The sequence below is a fragment of the Haliaeetus albicilla genome, chromosome 26 (assembly GCF_947461875.1).
Source record: "Haliaeetus albicilla chromosome 26, bHalAlb1.1, whole genome shotgun sequence".
In the NCBI taxonomy this organism is placed as follows: domain Eukaryota; kingdom Metazoa; phylum Chordata; class Aves; order Accipitriformes; family Accipitridae; genus Haliaeetus; species Haliaeetus albicilla.
In genome coordinates, this window is record NC_091508.1 from 17,218,370 (window position 1) to 17,232,647 (window position 14,278).

The 14,278-nt window shown below is 58.6% G+C and overlaps 1 protein-coding gene across 1 annotated transcript; it reads left to right on the forward strand.

Moving 5' to 3' along the window:
* The first annotated feature begins 4,989 nt into the window (after positions 1 to 4,989).
* PRDM12 (PR/SET domain 12) lies at positions 4,990 to 13,853 on the forward strand. The gene is made up of 5 exons (XM_069770614.1): positions 4,990 to 5,285; positions 6,209 to 6,399; positions 7,421 to 7,576; positions 11,820 to 11,931; positions 12,853 to 13,853. The coding sequence occupies exons 1-5, from the start codon at positions 5,072 to 5,074 to the stop codon at positions 13,233 to 13,235; spliced, it is 1,056 nt and encodes a 351-aa protein (XP_069626715.1). The 5' UTR covers positions 4,990 to 5,071; the 3' UTR covers positions 13,236 to 13,853.
* The last annotated feature ends 425 nt before the right edge of the window (positions 13,854 to 14,278 follow it).

Genomic DNA, 14,278 nt, shown 5'->3' on the forward strand with positions numbered 1-14,278 from the left:
ACCCCAAGCAATGGGGCAGGGGTGTTGCATTGACCCCAGAGGGGTGGACAGAGGTGCAGGGGGGGGTCTTACCCTATGGGGGAGGACATGGGGACCAGCAAGGGACCCCGTACTGGGGCGGGGGGCAGCCAGCCCACCAGAACCCCCCAGCCCAGGCTTACCCTGGGCATCGCCTCCATCCCTCCTCGCCTCCTGCTCCGGGGGCAGCCGGCGGCGGTGGGAGCGCTCCCGGGCGCAGGTAACATTTGGGCACATTCCCATAACCGAGTGCCGCCAACTGCTGCGGCGGCAGGGCCGGAGCCCCCTCTCCAGCACCGCTGTTTGCTTTGCAGCCTCCTTAGCCTCTATTGAGGCTTTTCAGCTCCGGCCCCTTCAGGGGGTTTAAGTAGGTAAAACCTGAGGAAGAGGCTATTTTCCTCCCTCCCTTTTGAGCCCTGCCTTGTGCCCAAAAGGCCCCCTTGTTTCACGCGTGCCAGTCACCTGGCTGGGCCCCCAGCCCCTTTCTCTCTCAGCCTCCCCTTTCTTTCTCCTTTCTCTCTTTTGACTTTTCCAGGAGCCCTCGCTCTCCAAACGAGCTTCAGATTGGATCCAGATTGAGGTCCCTTTGTCTTTCAAGGGTTGTACTAAGCTAATTAAATGTGATCCCAACAAATAAACGCAGATCTCCCCATTACATTCAGGCCTGCCTTTCAGGCAGCACCGGGCGGCCCCTCGCCCCCGCCCGCTGCGCACAGGGTCCCCCTCATTGAGTCCTGGCCATTGAAAGCACTGCCAGGATTTCTTTTGTGCCGGGGGTCTCCGAGCCCTTTTTCCATCAGAAAAGACCCCCAAACAGCAGCTCGGCCTTTGTGAGTTTGCAAGCAAATGCCAAAGAAAAGCCCCCTGAATGCTTTAATAAATGACACATTTAGCAACTTCGGAGGCGCCTGGCTCCTGCGGCAGCCGCAGGGGTGCAATGATCCCTCCTGCCCCCCTCTTCCCTCCGGCTCCCGGGGCATTTGCAGCCCGTGGAGGTGCGGGGGATGCGGCCAAAGCAGCTGACGGCCTCGGCTCCCAGCCCGGCTCTCGCCGACGTTCCCCCTTCCCCCGGCGCTCGGCGGGGCGCACGGGGCAGGTGATGGGCTCAGCCCGTCCGCGCCGCGCCGGCCCCGGTCACCAGGACGCCGGGCAGCGGGCAGGGCGCAGCAGGGCGACCGGGGACGAGGAGCTTTTTCCTTCGGACCGCGCGTGCCCCTTCGCCTGGCGTTAGCACCGGCAAATCCTAAATCGTCTTTAATGACACACACCACCCCCCCCACCCCACCCCGGATCGGGGGCTGCGCTGGACTTTTCTCAGCTCAACTAATATCTTTTTAATGACTTTGGGAGGGGGCAGAGCCCGGCTCTGCCCTAGAGCCTGGATTGCTCCAAACAGATGTTGGGGCAGAGGGAGGGGGATGCTCTTCCCTGCCAGGGACTTTCTTCTAGAGTTCAAACGAGAGGGGAGCTTTCAATCACCGCTAAAAATGTATTTCTCCCCATTGAACAATGGGCTCCTTTCTGCGCCCGGGGGGACTCGGCTGCGATCGCGTTTCTGCTGCCGGGGAGGAGAAACCTCCGGTTTTAGGGCAGGAAAACTCAGCTCCGAAAGGGGCTCTTCCCTGCGCCGGGTATTTCGTAGTTCCATATCCCGTCTGCCTCCCCCCCCCCCTTACAGAAGAAAATAATAATAATATTTTCTTGAAAAAGATCGTAATAACGCAGAAATAATCATCATTTCGCGGCTGCAGCCGTTGCCCCGCCGCGCCCAGGAGCCGCCCGGAGATTTTTTGCGGTAAAGCCGGGCAGTTTGCAGGCTCGGAGAAACGAATATCGGCTGCCACCGGCCCGGGGCAGCGGCGGCTCCGCGCCCCTTGCGCGCCCGCGGAGGCAGCGCCCGGGCCGGCTCCATCCCCCGCGCGTCCGTCAGCGGCGGCCCCACAAGAGTTAAATTTTAAAGCAAATCAAATTCCCATTGGCCACTGTATATTATCTCAGCAGTCTTCATTTGATACCTCTTTAATACAGAAAGGAGCTTTTCAAACCCCTTTTCTCTCTTTTCTCCCCGCCACTCTTTAAGAGCAATAAATGTTCAACTGCAATAACTATAAATCAATCTCCGCTCTGTTCAAATCCTATTCATGCGAAGGGCTGGAAGAGGGGCGAGAGCTCCCCCCTCCCCCCCGCCCCCCAAAAAGCAGCTGCTGGGCTCTAATCTCCTTTCTTGCACTGTCATTCACCCTCATTTTTCCTCCATCACCCCATCCCTGCAATCTTTTCTTGTTTTGCTTTTCTTTTCTCTCTTTGCTGCATTATGATCCCATGTCTCCCCTCATCAGACCCCAACCTTGTCCAGATCCTGACCATCCCCTTGTAGGCTGTGAAAGAAAAGAAGAGTCCATGGATGTCAAATTGGTCTCAAAAAGACCATGAAAGATTGATTTGCTCCACTTTTCTTCTGCCTGACATTATTTCTGAGGGTCCTGAATGGGAAACCAGAAAGTCTGGGACTGGAATAAAGATGTTCTCTCTGTAAGGGGGAGACGGGGGGGAAAAATGCCCATTTACTCCTGGCCCATCAACCCTGCAAAACAGAGCAAAAGAAAAGAGGACTGTGGCTATTCAAAGTCAGACCAATATGTACACCTCCCAACAATATGCCAATATACTGAGGGCTTCTCTATTAACACCCATGAATATTAAAGTGCTCACTAAACGCTCAGAAGGAACTTTGGGAATATACACATGAAAATACAAGCAGCATTGTGCGGGGCTCAGAACAATGGGGCGGCGATAATGGCCCTTCTCTATTAACAGCCATGAATATTAAACTTGTTTCCTCTTAAATGTTAAAAAGGAGGGATAGCTGCGATATTAAAAAAGAGAAACGAGGAGGGGGGGACACACACACCCCAAAGCACCTTCCTAGGACCGGGAAGAAGCTTTGGGAAACAGCTGGGGATATTTAAAACCACGCAGAAAATGGAAGGATTTTTTTTTTCCCACCTTTTTCCATCACCCCCCCCTCCGAGCCCCCCGCACCCCCGAGCCCCCCGCAGCCAGGACCGGGGCTGCAGCGCAGCCCGCACGGGAGCCGCGGGGTTTTTAAGAATTTTTTTTTTTTTTTTGTCCCGGGATAACTTGAGGGTTGATGTGTTTCCTGGGGAAAAAGAAAAAAAAAAAAAGAAGCAATCCGAGGGGATCGTTTGCCTCGGCGGCCGGAGGAAGACGTGTGTTGTGTGTTGCTTTCCACCTGATGCGTTATAGTTAGCAAAGCTGAAATATTCACACGCCACGGAGGCTGATGCTCCTATAGTCAAAGTCCAGAAAAACAAAATAAACTTATTTTTCCGCATATTAAAACCCAAACCAAACCCTGGCAGGTTATTAACCTCCCCTTTCTAGGGCAGCGCTGCCTCTCGCCGGGCAAACACCCTCAGTAACCGCAGGTTTGGGTTGATTCCTGACATTTGCGCCTCTTCTCGATTGGTTTAATAGAAATAATTATATCTGGGTTGTAACATCACTTTTGCCAGGCAGCCCTGCCAAGGGGAAAAGCTGCCCGACAAGCTCACCCTATAAAATACCCACCCGGGGGCTGGCGTGGGCACGGTTTGGACTCAGGGGGGCTGCCCGGGGGTTCGGAGCGCAGGAGCCGGCCTTTGAGTGTTTGAGGAATTTGGGGGCCCATCCTTATCCCCCCCCCCCCCAGCCCTTTACAGCCCCTCATCCCCATGAAAATCAAAAGAACAAGGCTAAGGAGAGGGCTCTAAGCTCCGACACAGCAGGATTGGGTTTAAATCCAGGAAAGATTAACCCTTTGCTGAGCCGGCAAAGCTGCGGGCCCTAAGGGAGGGGAGCAGGGAATTTGTGGGGACAGCTCTGATGCCACCTTCCTGGGGGGGGGCAGGGATGGCTGTGGGGCTCCAAGGGGCTCGGCGGGGCGGGGGGGTGGCGTGGGCACCGTGGCTGATCGGGGAATATTTTTGGGTGCGGAGATGGGGATGCTGCGGCAGCAGAGCCCCGGAGGGAGGGCAGCCTCCCCCGGGTGAGGGTCCGGCCCTGGAGGGGGGGCAGGACACGGTTGCCGTTGCCGGGAGGTGGGGGATCCACTCCGGCCCCTTTCACCTGTGGGCAAAATTCCCGGCCCTTCTCGCCTTTCCCTGGGAAATGCAACGGGGATGCGGAGTTGGGAAACCGGCCGGGCTTGGAGGTTGCAGCCGGGCGAGCCTGGCCCTGGGGGCAAGCGGGGACCAGCCTCGGGGGTGCGTACCCCGATTCCCCCCCCCCCAGCTCTGTGGTTGGGGACCCTCCCCGGGATTTGGGGGGGTGGGAGGGAGGGCAGCGCCGGTACCGACCCGCCGGGCCGGGGGTGCAGCGGTGGCTCAGGACCCGCTGGGGGAACCCCGACCCGTTCCCCCGGGACCACGGGGGCCAAATTCCACCGAGCAGCGGGAGCTGGAGGCGTCGGGGCCACCGATTTCGTTACGGTGCGGCAGCTGTCCCCAAACCACCGCGTTTCAGCCCCAAAACGAGCGCGGGGGCCGGGAGGGGAACGGAGCCGGGCGGCACCGTGCCCGAGGGTGCGCCCCGTCCGTGGGACAGCGGCGTGGGCATTTCTGCCCGTTTCGTTGGTTTTTTATTTTTTTTAATTTTTCCCCCCCTGGCCGGGGGCAGGTACCTGGATTTGCCTTTGCCTGGGGGTGCGGGGGGCCGAGCCGGTGAGTGTGTATGTGTGTGTATGTATATGTGTGTGTGTGTATGTGTGTGTGTGTGTGTGTGTGCTCGCCGTGTCCCTCCCTCCCTCCGGCCACCCCACCCCCGGGGAGGGGAGGGAAGGAGGAGGAGGAGGAGGAGGAGGGGGGGGCTCCGACGGCTCGCCTCGCTCCGGCAGCCCCAGTCTCTCCGCCAACGTCAGGGAGGTCATTAATAACCAATTAGGAGGGTCAATGAAGCTCATATATAGCCGGCCGGGAGCCACCGAGCGGCACGGAGCCCGGCCCGCCGCCCGCGCCCCGCCGAGCCCGGCCCGCCCGCCGCCGCCTTCGCCCCCATGATGGGCTCGGTGCTGCCCGCCGAAGCCCTGGTGCTCAAGCCCGGGTTGAAGCCTCAGGGGCTTTCCCTGGCCGAGGTGATCACCTCCGACATCCTGCACAGCTTCCTCTACGGCCGCTGGAGAAACGTCCTGGGCGAGCAGCTCTTCGAGGAGAAGAGCAGCCCCAAGACCGCCTTCACGGCCGAGGTCCTGGCTCAGTCCTTCTCCGGAGGTGAGTGGCGACACCGGACAAACCTCCCACCCCCCCTCACGACCACCACCACCGGCCACCCCCCCACCCCAGCGCATCATCGGCCCCGGGACGGGCCCCCGGTACCCGGCGGCGGGATGCGGCTCCCGGCGCCCCGCTCTCCCCAGGCGTGTAATAGCAGTTGACTGGGGAAGAAGGGCTTTAAATTCATTTGGTTAACTTGGGCTTGACCTGAGAAAGTTCCCACTTAAACCGTGGGCTGGGGAGGGGGCCGGGGGGGGGCCGGGGCCGCCCCGCATTCAGCCGCCCGGGACAATCTCTTTTCTCTCGCCCCGGCATCGCCGGGGCGTCCCGGCTCCCTTTTCCCCCTCTCGGATTTCTGTTCCTCTCTTAATTTACCATGAAGGCTAATTCCATTTCCATTCACGATATGTCAACCATCTCATCTCCCCATTTTGTAAGAGGAATTCCTGGGCCCTTTTAAACAAGCCCTTGCGCCATTCAGGCACAATGTACCGCTACAGCATTCCTAAAGGACTAATGAATTTAGAATTAGCAATTTCTTTCTAGTTGAGTTTAATGAATGCAGATCACTTTAACAGCATGACAAATTGCTGGATGGGCCGAAATAGACACCATTTAACCTCCTTTCTCAGCCCCGCTCCCTCGCCCAGCCCGGGCTGCTTTTCCCAGGTACCTCCTCAATGCCCCGGGGGGAACCTTGTACCGCTTTGTAGGAGCCCGGTTGGGCGTTTAAAAGGCTCAGACCCGGGATTTGGGCTGGCACCGGGGAGGGGTCCCCGCTGCCCACCCCCCCCCCCCAACTCCCCGGGCTCCCCGGCGCGCCCCCAGCCTTTCCCCGCGGCCGGCCCGGGGAGCGGCGGGGCGGGCGGGGGGCCGGAGGCGGCGGGTCCCTTTTCCGAGCCCTTTCCCACCTCCCGCAGAGGTACAGAAGCTGTCCAGCCTGGTGCTGCCGTCGGAAGTGATCATCGCCCAGAGTTCCATCCCCGGGGAAGGGCTCGGCATCTTCTCCAAGACCTGGATCAAGGCCGGTACCGAGATGGGACCGTTCACGGGCAGGGTCATCTCGCCGGAGCATGTGGACCTGTGCAAGAACAACAACCTCATGTGGGAGGTAACAACCCCCGGACCCCCAGACCCGGCTGGCCCGGCGAGAGGCAGGGATGGGGTGCCTGGGGCCCGGGGGCTTTGTCCTGCGCTTGTGTGCCGTCAGGCACCCTCCCCCTGCCTCAGTTTCCCCGTTCGTGCAAAGATCTGGCTTCCTCCAGGGCGGGTGGGTTTAGGAGACCCTTGGGGCAGGAGAAGGGCAAGGCTTCACCCCTCGGGGTGCAGCCAGCTCTCGGAGGAGCCCCGAAATGCTGTTGCTCGTGTCCCATGCAGCAGGATCGCACCCTGCCCTGCCCTTTCCCGTCGTGGTGAAACACCCGGCGGGCAGCTGCCTGCTCAGTGTGCCGAGGGCGAAACCAGCTCTGCCCTGTCCCCCGCTTTGTCCCAGCCCCGGTGCGGGTAACCCCGAGTGAAGCCGTGGAGTTTGGGGGGACCTGAGCCGCCAGGACATCACGCATTAATGCCTGGCTAGTAGAGGGGGGTTTTCCTCGTATTTTTTTGTTTTGCTGAGTGTCAGACTTGCACTTTTAAATTATTATTAATTATTATTTTTTATTATTATAATTTGATGCCTAATGGAAACTTCCCTCGCCTTTCCTGCCACCCTGCAAAGCATCTTCCCCCGAGGGCCCGGTCTGGCAGGCACCTTCCCCCTCCACCCAGGGATGCCCTGCTCCTGTGGGCAGCTGCAGGACGCCGAATATCCCCTTTGGGGCTGAGCTGCTGGTGGGGCTCTGCCGAAAAGGGGGATTGAGACAGGGAGCTGGGTTATTCGGGTGGGCATGGGCCGGCGGGGCCAGCTGTGCCCACCCATTGAGAGCAGGGTACCCTTCCTCAGCCCCGCTGTGGTCCAGCACCATGAGCAAGAAGGGTTCAGGCATTTCCCGGCTGCTGGCATGATCTCAGCTCCGAGGTTATGCTGGCTTTGAGCTTGTTCCTGGCTGGGGACTTTATCCCAGAGGCAGGAGGTGGAGGGGCTCCGTCCATTGTGGGCAGCATCGTTACCAACTGCTCTCTCCTCCTCCCAGGTCTTTAACGAAGATGGCACGGTGCGGTACTTCATCGATGCCAGCCAGGAGGACCACCGCAGCTGGATGACCTACATCAAATGTGCACGGAATGAGCAGGAGCAGAACCTGGAGGTGGTCCAGATCGGGAACAGCATCTTCTACAAGGCAATTGAGGTAAGCAGGGTGGGGAGGCAGCCGAGCAGCCGCAGGAGGGGAGCAGGGTGCTGGGATCTGCCACCCCATAGACCCTCAGTTCTTTGGGCTGTTGCTGGGCTGTCTGTGGGAGCACAGGGTGGCTTTGCTGTCCCCTGCACCCAGACCTGCTGGGACAGGTAGGCACCGTGGGGAATGGCCATTGCATGGGCTTCATGGAGAAGCAAAGGGCACTTCTCCTCTCTGTCCCCTTTTGGTGGGCTCATGGGGTGATGAGCAGAGGGAGAGCAAACGCTGCCCAAGCTTCTTTTGGGGTGTAAAGCATGAAAAGAGCTGTAATCCTGGCCCAGCCGGGGCTTCAGGCAGGAGCGGGGTTTTGATGCTGTCTTGAAAAATGGGATTTTGTGCAGAACCTGCTTCTCCGTAGCATGGAAAAGTTTTGGGGTTTCTGTGAAACCCAGGTGCTGAATGCAGGCTGCACCTGACTCTGCACAGCTTTTGCCCGGGGTCACAAGCAGCTCTGGCTGTAAAACAGAGAGTGAGAGGAGGATCGGGGCTGCGGGAGCGGGGCAGGGAGCTGCAGAGCAGGCAGGGTGCGGCGCTGGCGCAGCCGAGCCTCGGGCTGTCTGCAGCAGGGCTGCGGGGAAGGCACTCATCCTGCCCGGCTCATCCATGCGCTCCTGTATGAAGCGCTGGTGGGTGCTGGCTCGGCGGGGGAGCAGGGGCAGGAGCTGGGTCCCAGGGGTGTCCCAGGGCACAGGCTGCCATGCTGTGGGGTGAAGGCTGGAGGTACCCACAGCTCCCTGTGGGAGATGCTGGGATGGAGGTGGGTGTCTGGCTCGCTGGCATTATTGATGCCATGTGCATACAAGTCACGCAGTGCCAGCGGTGTGATGGCGGGGTCCAGCCCTGCTTGTGTACAGAGTCCCCACAACCCGATGCTGTTGCAGGTGGAGGAAGGTGGTAGCTTGGAGAGGTCTCCCTGTGCAGCTGCTTCAGCTTAGAGTCGCGAGAGGGGAACATCTCCCATTCCATCCCAGACCGGCACTGTGGGACTGTTCCTCTCCCGTATATTGGGTCCAGAGTCTCACATGCTCAGCAGCGGGGGCTCCCACGGCTGCTTGCAGCTGGGAGAGGGTCTTAGCTGGGAAAAAGCACACGTGCCTGCTGGTTCCGTGGGCAAGGGCAGCTCCCTGGGTCTATCCGGTCTCCTGCGCTGGCTTACAGAGGAGCAGATGCTCAAATGCTCCACAGCACAGGACCACGGCTCAATCCTGCATTGAGCCAGCATCAGGGCTGGGTTTGGAATTGCTGGGGGGGGGGGTGGGAAAGGCAAGTGGGTGGGTAAGAAGAGAACAGGTATTTTCTTCTGCTGTGGGAGAGTCCTGTGTGCCTCCTCGGGGCTCTGCCGCCTTTCCTCGTGCAGCGCTGCAAGAGCCCCAAGGGCTTCTGTGCTGCTCTCCCCATCCTGGACACCCCTCCGTAAGCTTCAGCTGTACCCAGTTTTAAGACCTGATACTCTTGTGGGCAGCCCTGCCTGTTATGACAGCATCTTAATTGCTTTTTATTACTGTTCTTAAATTATGCAAAGCAGTAAAATAATCCCAGTTAGCCATGGTGTAATTAAGAATACAGCCGTGTTTCTCACACCTTGTGTGTGTGTATGGACGATGGGGCAGATGAGCTGATATTTGGGGAGGTGCGTGTAGAGGCCCCGGACAGTCACAGTCAATCTGCAGGCTTGCTCCCGGGGTTGAAGCAGCGAGTGCCAGAGCAGGATGAGTCTAATTCCCTCGATACAAACAGCAAAGTTGAGATGTTGAGAGCGCCGAACCCTGAGGGCCGGGGAGGTGAAAGTGGGGATGGAGGGTGCCTGCTATCACATTGCAGCATGCTCCCCAGGCATGGCAGACGTCTGGCAGGGTCACCGTGGGTCCCTCTGTGCTGGGAGGAGCAGAAGGGGCTGGGGCTTTTTGTGTGAGAGTGTGAGGAAGGGAAGCATGGAGTGTGTGAGGAGCTGGGTCACAACTGGGCACGACAGGTCGAGGATCTGCATCTTTCGTGGGCTCCCCATTCCCACCTGTGTAACGCGCGTGCATGCACACACACATGCAGTCCAAAACCGATCGCTTGTTCAAACTCATTGGGGTTTGTGCACCCAACAAGAAAAGGAAAAGCAAGAGAGGATTTGCCTTTTGTGGTTCTTTCTCCGCTCGTTAATCCCCTAGTGCGGAGTCGTGGGCACACAAATGCAGCATCTTGGACCCGAGCGAGCTCCCCCCTTGTTACCCACCGCTCCTGCCTTGTCGCCTCCCTCGCCACAAATCCTGGACCGAGAGCGCAGCATCAGCCCGAGACCAGCTGGAAAAGCTCAGTCTCGGTCAGGATACGCGAACACCGCCCTGAACTTAGCGGTGCCCTCTCTCAGCAGCACATGGGCACTGTCACCCTCCGTCCCCCACCAGCCTTGGGGGGCTCCTGCCCCGTGCCCGCTGCATCCCCTCCCCGGTGGGCACCACGAGCTGCCCGGTCCCTGTTGCTCTGCACCCACCTCCGCTGCACCATCACGCCAGTATCTCTTAGGATGCCGTTCTCAGGATGCCTTTCTCACCTACCCATCACAAAATCAGATTTGTTGGGTGCCTTTTTCACTATTTGCCTTTAATATTTTCATGGTTTTTCCCGTTCCTGCCCTTACTTACTAGTTTGTTTTTTCCCATCCTCTTCCTCAATAATTCCAAGTTGCCGCTGCTGGAAAATAAAGTGAGGGCAGTGAGTTTTGGCCTTTGATCTGAAGGCCAAGAGATTCCTGGGGGGCAATTTAAATTGCTTTGGGGTGTATGCACATGAGTGCTGATCTGCTGCTGGCACAGGTGCACCAGCTCCAGCAGAATAACACATGCAGACACACACATACGCACGCATGCAATGTGTTTTATCCTTTCAGCAATATTTTATTCTCTTTGCTTGTATTAAAAATAACTCATTTTCTGTTAAGAGAAAATGACACAGAGAAACAGCACCAATTTGGGATGCAAAATGATATCGGTTTCCTCTGCCTCCCAAATTCCTACTCTGCAGTCCTAGTGAGGTCTTCATGCAGATAGATGGACCCTTGAAAATATGAAGTCAAAATTCCCACTGCTTTCAGGTGCCTAAAATTAGGCGCATTTTCAGTGATCAGGTGATTTAACTTATGGTCTGTGTTTCATGTGGATGATGCTTTTCTTGGACTACTCTGCATATGGAAAGTCATCCTCTGAAACAGGGGACCTTCCCATTTCTAAATTAGGTTCTTAACACTAGGGACCTGAAAGGAAAAAATCTGTGCATATTTTTTTTATAAAGTGATGTTGTTATTAGTGTTGCCTGAAACGGTGTGAGAGTATCCGTCTTCCCAGCCGTGGCTGCTGTGCATGGGGAGGCTGGAACGGCGTTTCCTGGCTGTTTGCTCTGGCCGCCGTGGCAGTGCAGGAACATAGCAGGAACAACAGGGGAAGGAAAAATGCCATCGTTTCAGGGAAACAGGAGTGTGGCTGGTGCAAAAGCACTTCCCTGGCCCTGTAGATCTCCTTGGGCTGTTGCAGGTACCAGGACTTTGGTGTGGGATGTAGGCAGCATCTTGCACCCAAGCCACGTACTCTTTTAGCAGCCCCTGCGCTCTCCAATCCCCAGGCTGACGAACCCTTTGTTGGCACATCTTTTATTTCCACCAGCTAAAATAAACCCCAGAGGGGTCGGGTGGGAGATGCTGCCTGTGCCCTACAGCAGGAGGGTGCCAATGGCTCTGTCCAGAGCCGAAACGCTCTGCAGGAGCACTGAGCCAGGGTTCTGTGTCACGGCTCCCTGCTTTGGTGTCTGTCATTTGTGCCTTGCTGCAGTTCGTGCGTCCACAAATGGCTTATTTCTCCATGTCTCTGTGTGCCGCCGTGTCCTCATCTCCCTGCAGGGACCTCTGGGTCCTTCACTCCAGAGACCCCAGCTCTGTCTGTGTGCTCCGTAGCTGCTTATTTGCCTGTTACGTTGTTCGTGGCCCAGCCCGGGGGGAAGAGCCGTGCTGGGTGATGGTGCTGAGTCGTGTCATTGCCACCAGTGCTGCAACCTGTGCACGGGGGGTGTTGGGGACCGCTGGCAGGTCCCAGATGGCAGCAGGGTCTCGCAGGAGATGGGACATGGCCAGGGTAGGTCGGAAGCGACCAGCCGAGGATGCACGGGGAGCTGTTTGCTGTCCCCTCCCCACACCCCTGTCTGTCTCTCTCTCTAGATGATTCCTCCGGACCAAGAGCTGCTGGTCTGGTATGGGAACTCCCATAACACCTTCCTGGGCATCCCAGGTGTGCCAGGGCTGGAAGAGGAGCAGAAGAAGAACAAACATGGTAGGTAACATCGGAAACAGCCATGGGTGCAGCATCCCTGCCCGTTCTCCGTTCACCCTGTCCCCAGCTCTGAGGCCATGGGGTGGGCACGGGGCAGGGACATCCCAGGGGATATGTCAGATCCCCCAGCTCTCTGGGGACAAACACAGGGACTACGAGACAGATCCGTACAGCTTGAGCAGGTCCCCAGTGATTTGGGGGGTCACCTCTGGGCTGGTTTGCCCACGGCTATTGCTGGTGCGGTGGCCAGCAGTCGCTGCCTGACCCTGCCAGGCAGGGAGAAGCGGGGCAGACATGCGAGCAGGGCCAAGGCAGCCCCGATGAGCTACGAAACGCCAAGTGGATGCAACTGCTTATGTCCCCGCTCTGCATTTAACAGATCTTTCCCCAAATCACCATTGCAGGAGGCTTTTCTCTCCCTGGGCTTTCAATCTCTGCTTGTCTTGGTGGTTCCCTGAGGTGCACCTCTGTGGGCAGGCGGCAAAGCTTTTGGGCACTTTTGGGGGATGCTGTCAGAGCCAGACCCCGTCTGTGCTCCTCAGCCCCACTTCCCGCTCTGAGAGTGCTGGGTCAGAGCCCAGCAGAGCAGGGGGAGAAGCTGGGACCAATGCAGGGATAACACACTGCTGATGAAGACCCTGGGCTGGAGGCCAGGGCAGCATGGTTGTGGGTTGTTCCCCCTCGCCTAAATTTGGGTAAGCCTGTTCGCAGCTCTGGCCCCATCCCAAAACCTTAAGCGCCAGCCTGCGACCCCACTCTGCCCGGGATGGGTGTCTCCACGAGCGGGCATCCTCAGCGGGCAGGGACCCAGCGAGGGGGCATGGGGTGGTTTTTTAGGGCCAGTCAGCACCTTGGGGGCTCGGGGAGGGGGTGAGCCGCTGTGCCGGAGGGCAGCGCCTGACCGTCCCCTGTTGTCCCCAGAGGACTTCCACGCAGTGGAGACGGGGGCCAGCACGACGGGGCGCATGCGCTGCGTCATCTGCCACCGGGGCTTCAACTCCCGCAGCAACCTGCGCTCCCACATGCGCATCCACACCCTGGACAAGCCGTTCGTGTGCCGCTTCTGCAACCGCCGCTTCAGCCAGTCCTCCACCCTCCGCAACCACGTCCGCTTGCACACCGGCGAGCGTCCCTACAAGTGCCAGGTTTGCCAAAGTGCCTACTCCCAGCTCGCCGGGCTGCGGGCACACCAGAAAAGCGCCCGCCATCGGCCCCCCAACGCCTCCCTGCAGGCTCACTCGCCAGCCCTGCCCGTGCCCCATCCCGCCTCCCTGGCCCATCACATCCCCACCATGGTGCTGTGAATCCCCGGCGCAGCAGCGGGTTTTTGGACAGCAAAGACTGGAGCTCAGACATGCAATGAACTGGGGGGTGTTGGCCCTTGGCAGAGCTGGGGGGCAGAGGCAGGGCTGCTTTGTGTTGAAGGGAGGATGCTGGTGGTTTTGGTTTGGTTTTTTTTTTTTTTTTTTGGAGCATCACCATTTGCATGGGGTTTGGCAGGCTGTTCGGTGAGCAAGGGGACACCCCCCAGCTCTGCAAGCTGCTGGTGCAGCCACACCGTGAGGAATCCTCCCTGGGGAGATGCGGCATAGGGTGGGCTACTGGTCCCTGGAGTTGGCAGGGGGAGAAGGGCAAACGGACACAGTGGAACATCCTGCGTGGATTTGCAGGTGTACAGGAGGAGGGCTGGGGCAGCCTAAAAGCTGGGCCTGGATGAGTGATGCCAGGGTTTTACGGATAATTTGATGGAAAGAAAAACTGTTCTTAAGCCTCCTCCTCTGCTCCAGCGAGTGTCCGGCGGAGACACGTGCCCTGTTGAAAGGCTGGCACAGCTCTGTTGTGGCCACCCCATTCATGCCTGTTTACTCCAGGGGCAGCTTTGGCCCTGGTGGCTCTTTCCAAAGGGACACATTTCCCTCCTCGGGAGCCCTGATTTAGCAAATGGTTGTGTGTAGTCGTCCCCACCCCGACCCCCCCCCCCCCAAATCCCCTTGCCTGCCCTCCCCCAGCCCGAGCTGTGTGTTGGGGTTTGCCCAACGCCTCCAAGCAATGCCACGGGCAGAGGGGACAGGCCACTTGAACGGGGACACCCCCAGCACGATGTGCCAGCGGGAAATGCCCATCCATGGGCAGGTTTTGTGGGGGACCCTGTGCTCTGCCGGGCTGTGCCTGCTCCAGCCCTTGGAGCATCGCTCCCCATCGCTCCCCGCAGCCGTACGGGAACATTTCAGCTGTTACTTCTGCTGCCCTCTGGGGACAGAGAAAACCCATCCCCGGGCCAGCTCTGTCCCCAAGGACAAGTCTAAGCGCCCTCTGGAGTCCTGCCACACGGGAGAGGAGGGCTGTG

Excerpts from the sequence above, each read along its gene's own strand:
- PRDM12 (XM_069770614.1), top strand. The coding sequence starts at position 5,072 with ATGATGGGCTCGGTGCTGCCCGCCGAAGCCCTGGTGCTCAAGCCCGGG. Across the intron at positions 6,400-7,420 it reads ACAACAACCTCATGTGGGAG|GTCTTTAACGAAGATGGCAC; the intron begins GTAACAACCCCC and ends TCCTCCTCCCAG. Across the intron at positions 7,577-11,819 it reads TCTTCTACAAGGCAATTGAG|ATGATTCCTCCGGACCAAGA; the intron begins GTAAGCAGGGTG and ends CTCTCTCTCTAG.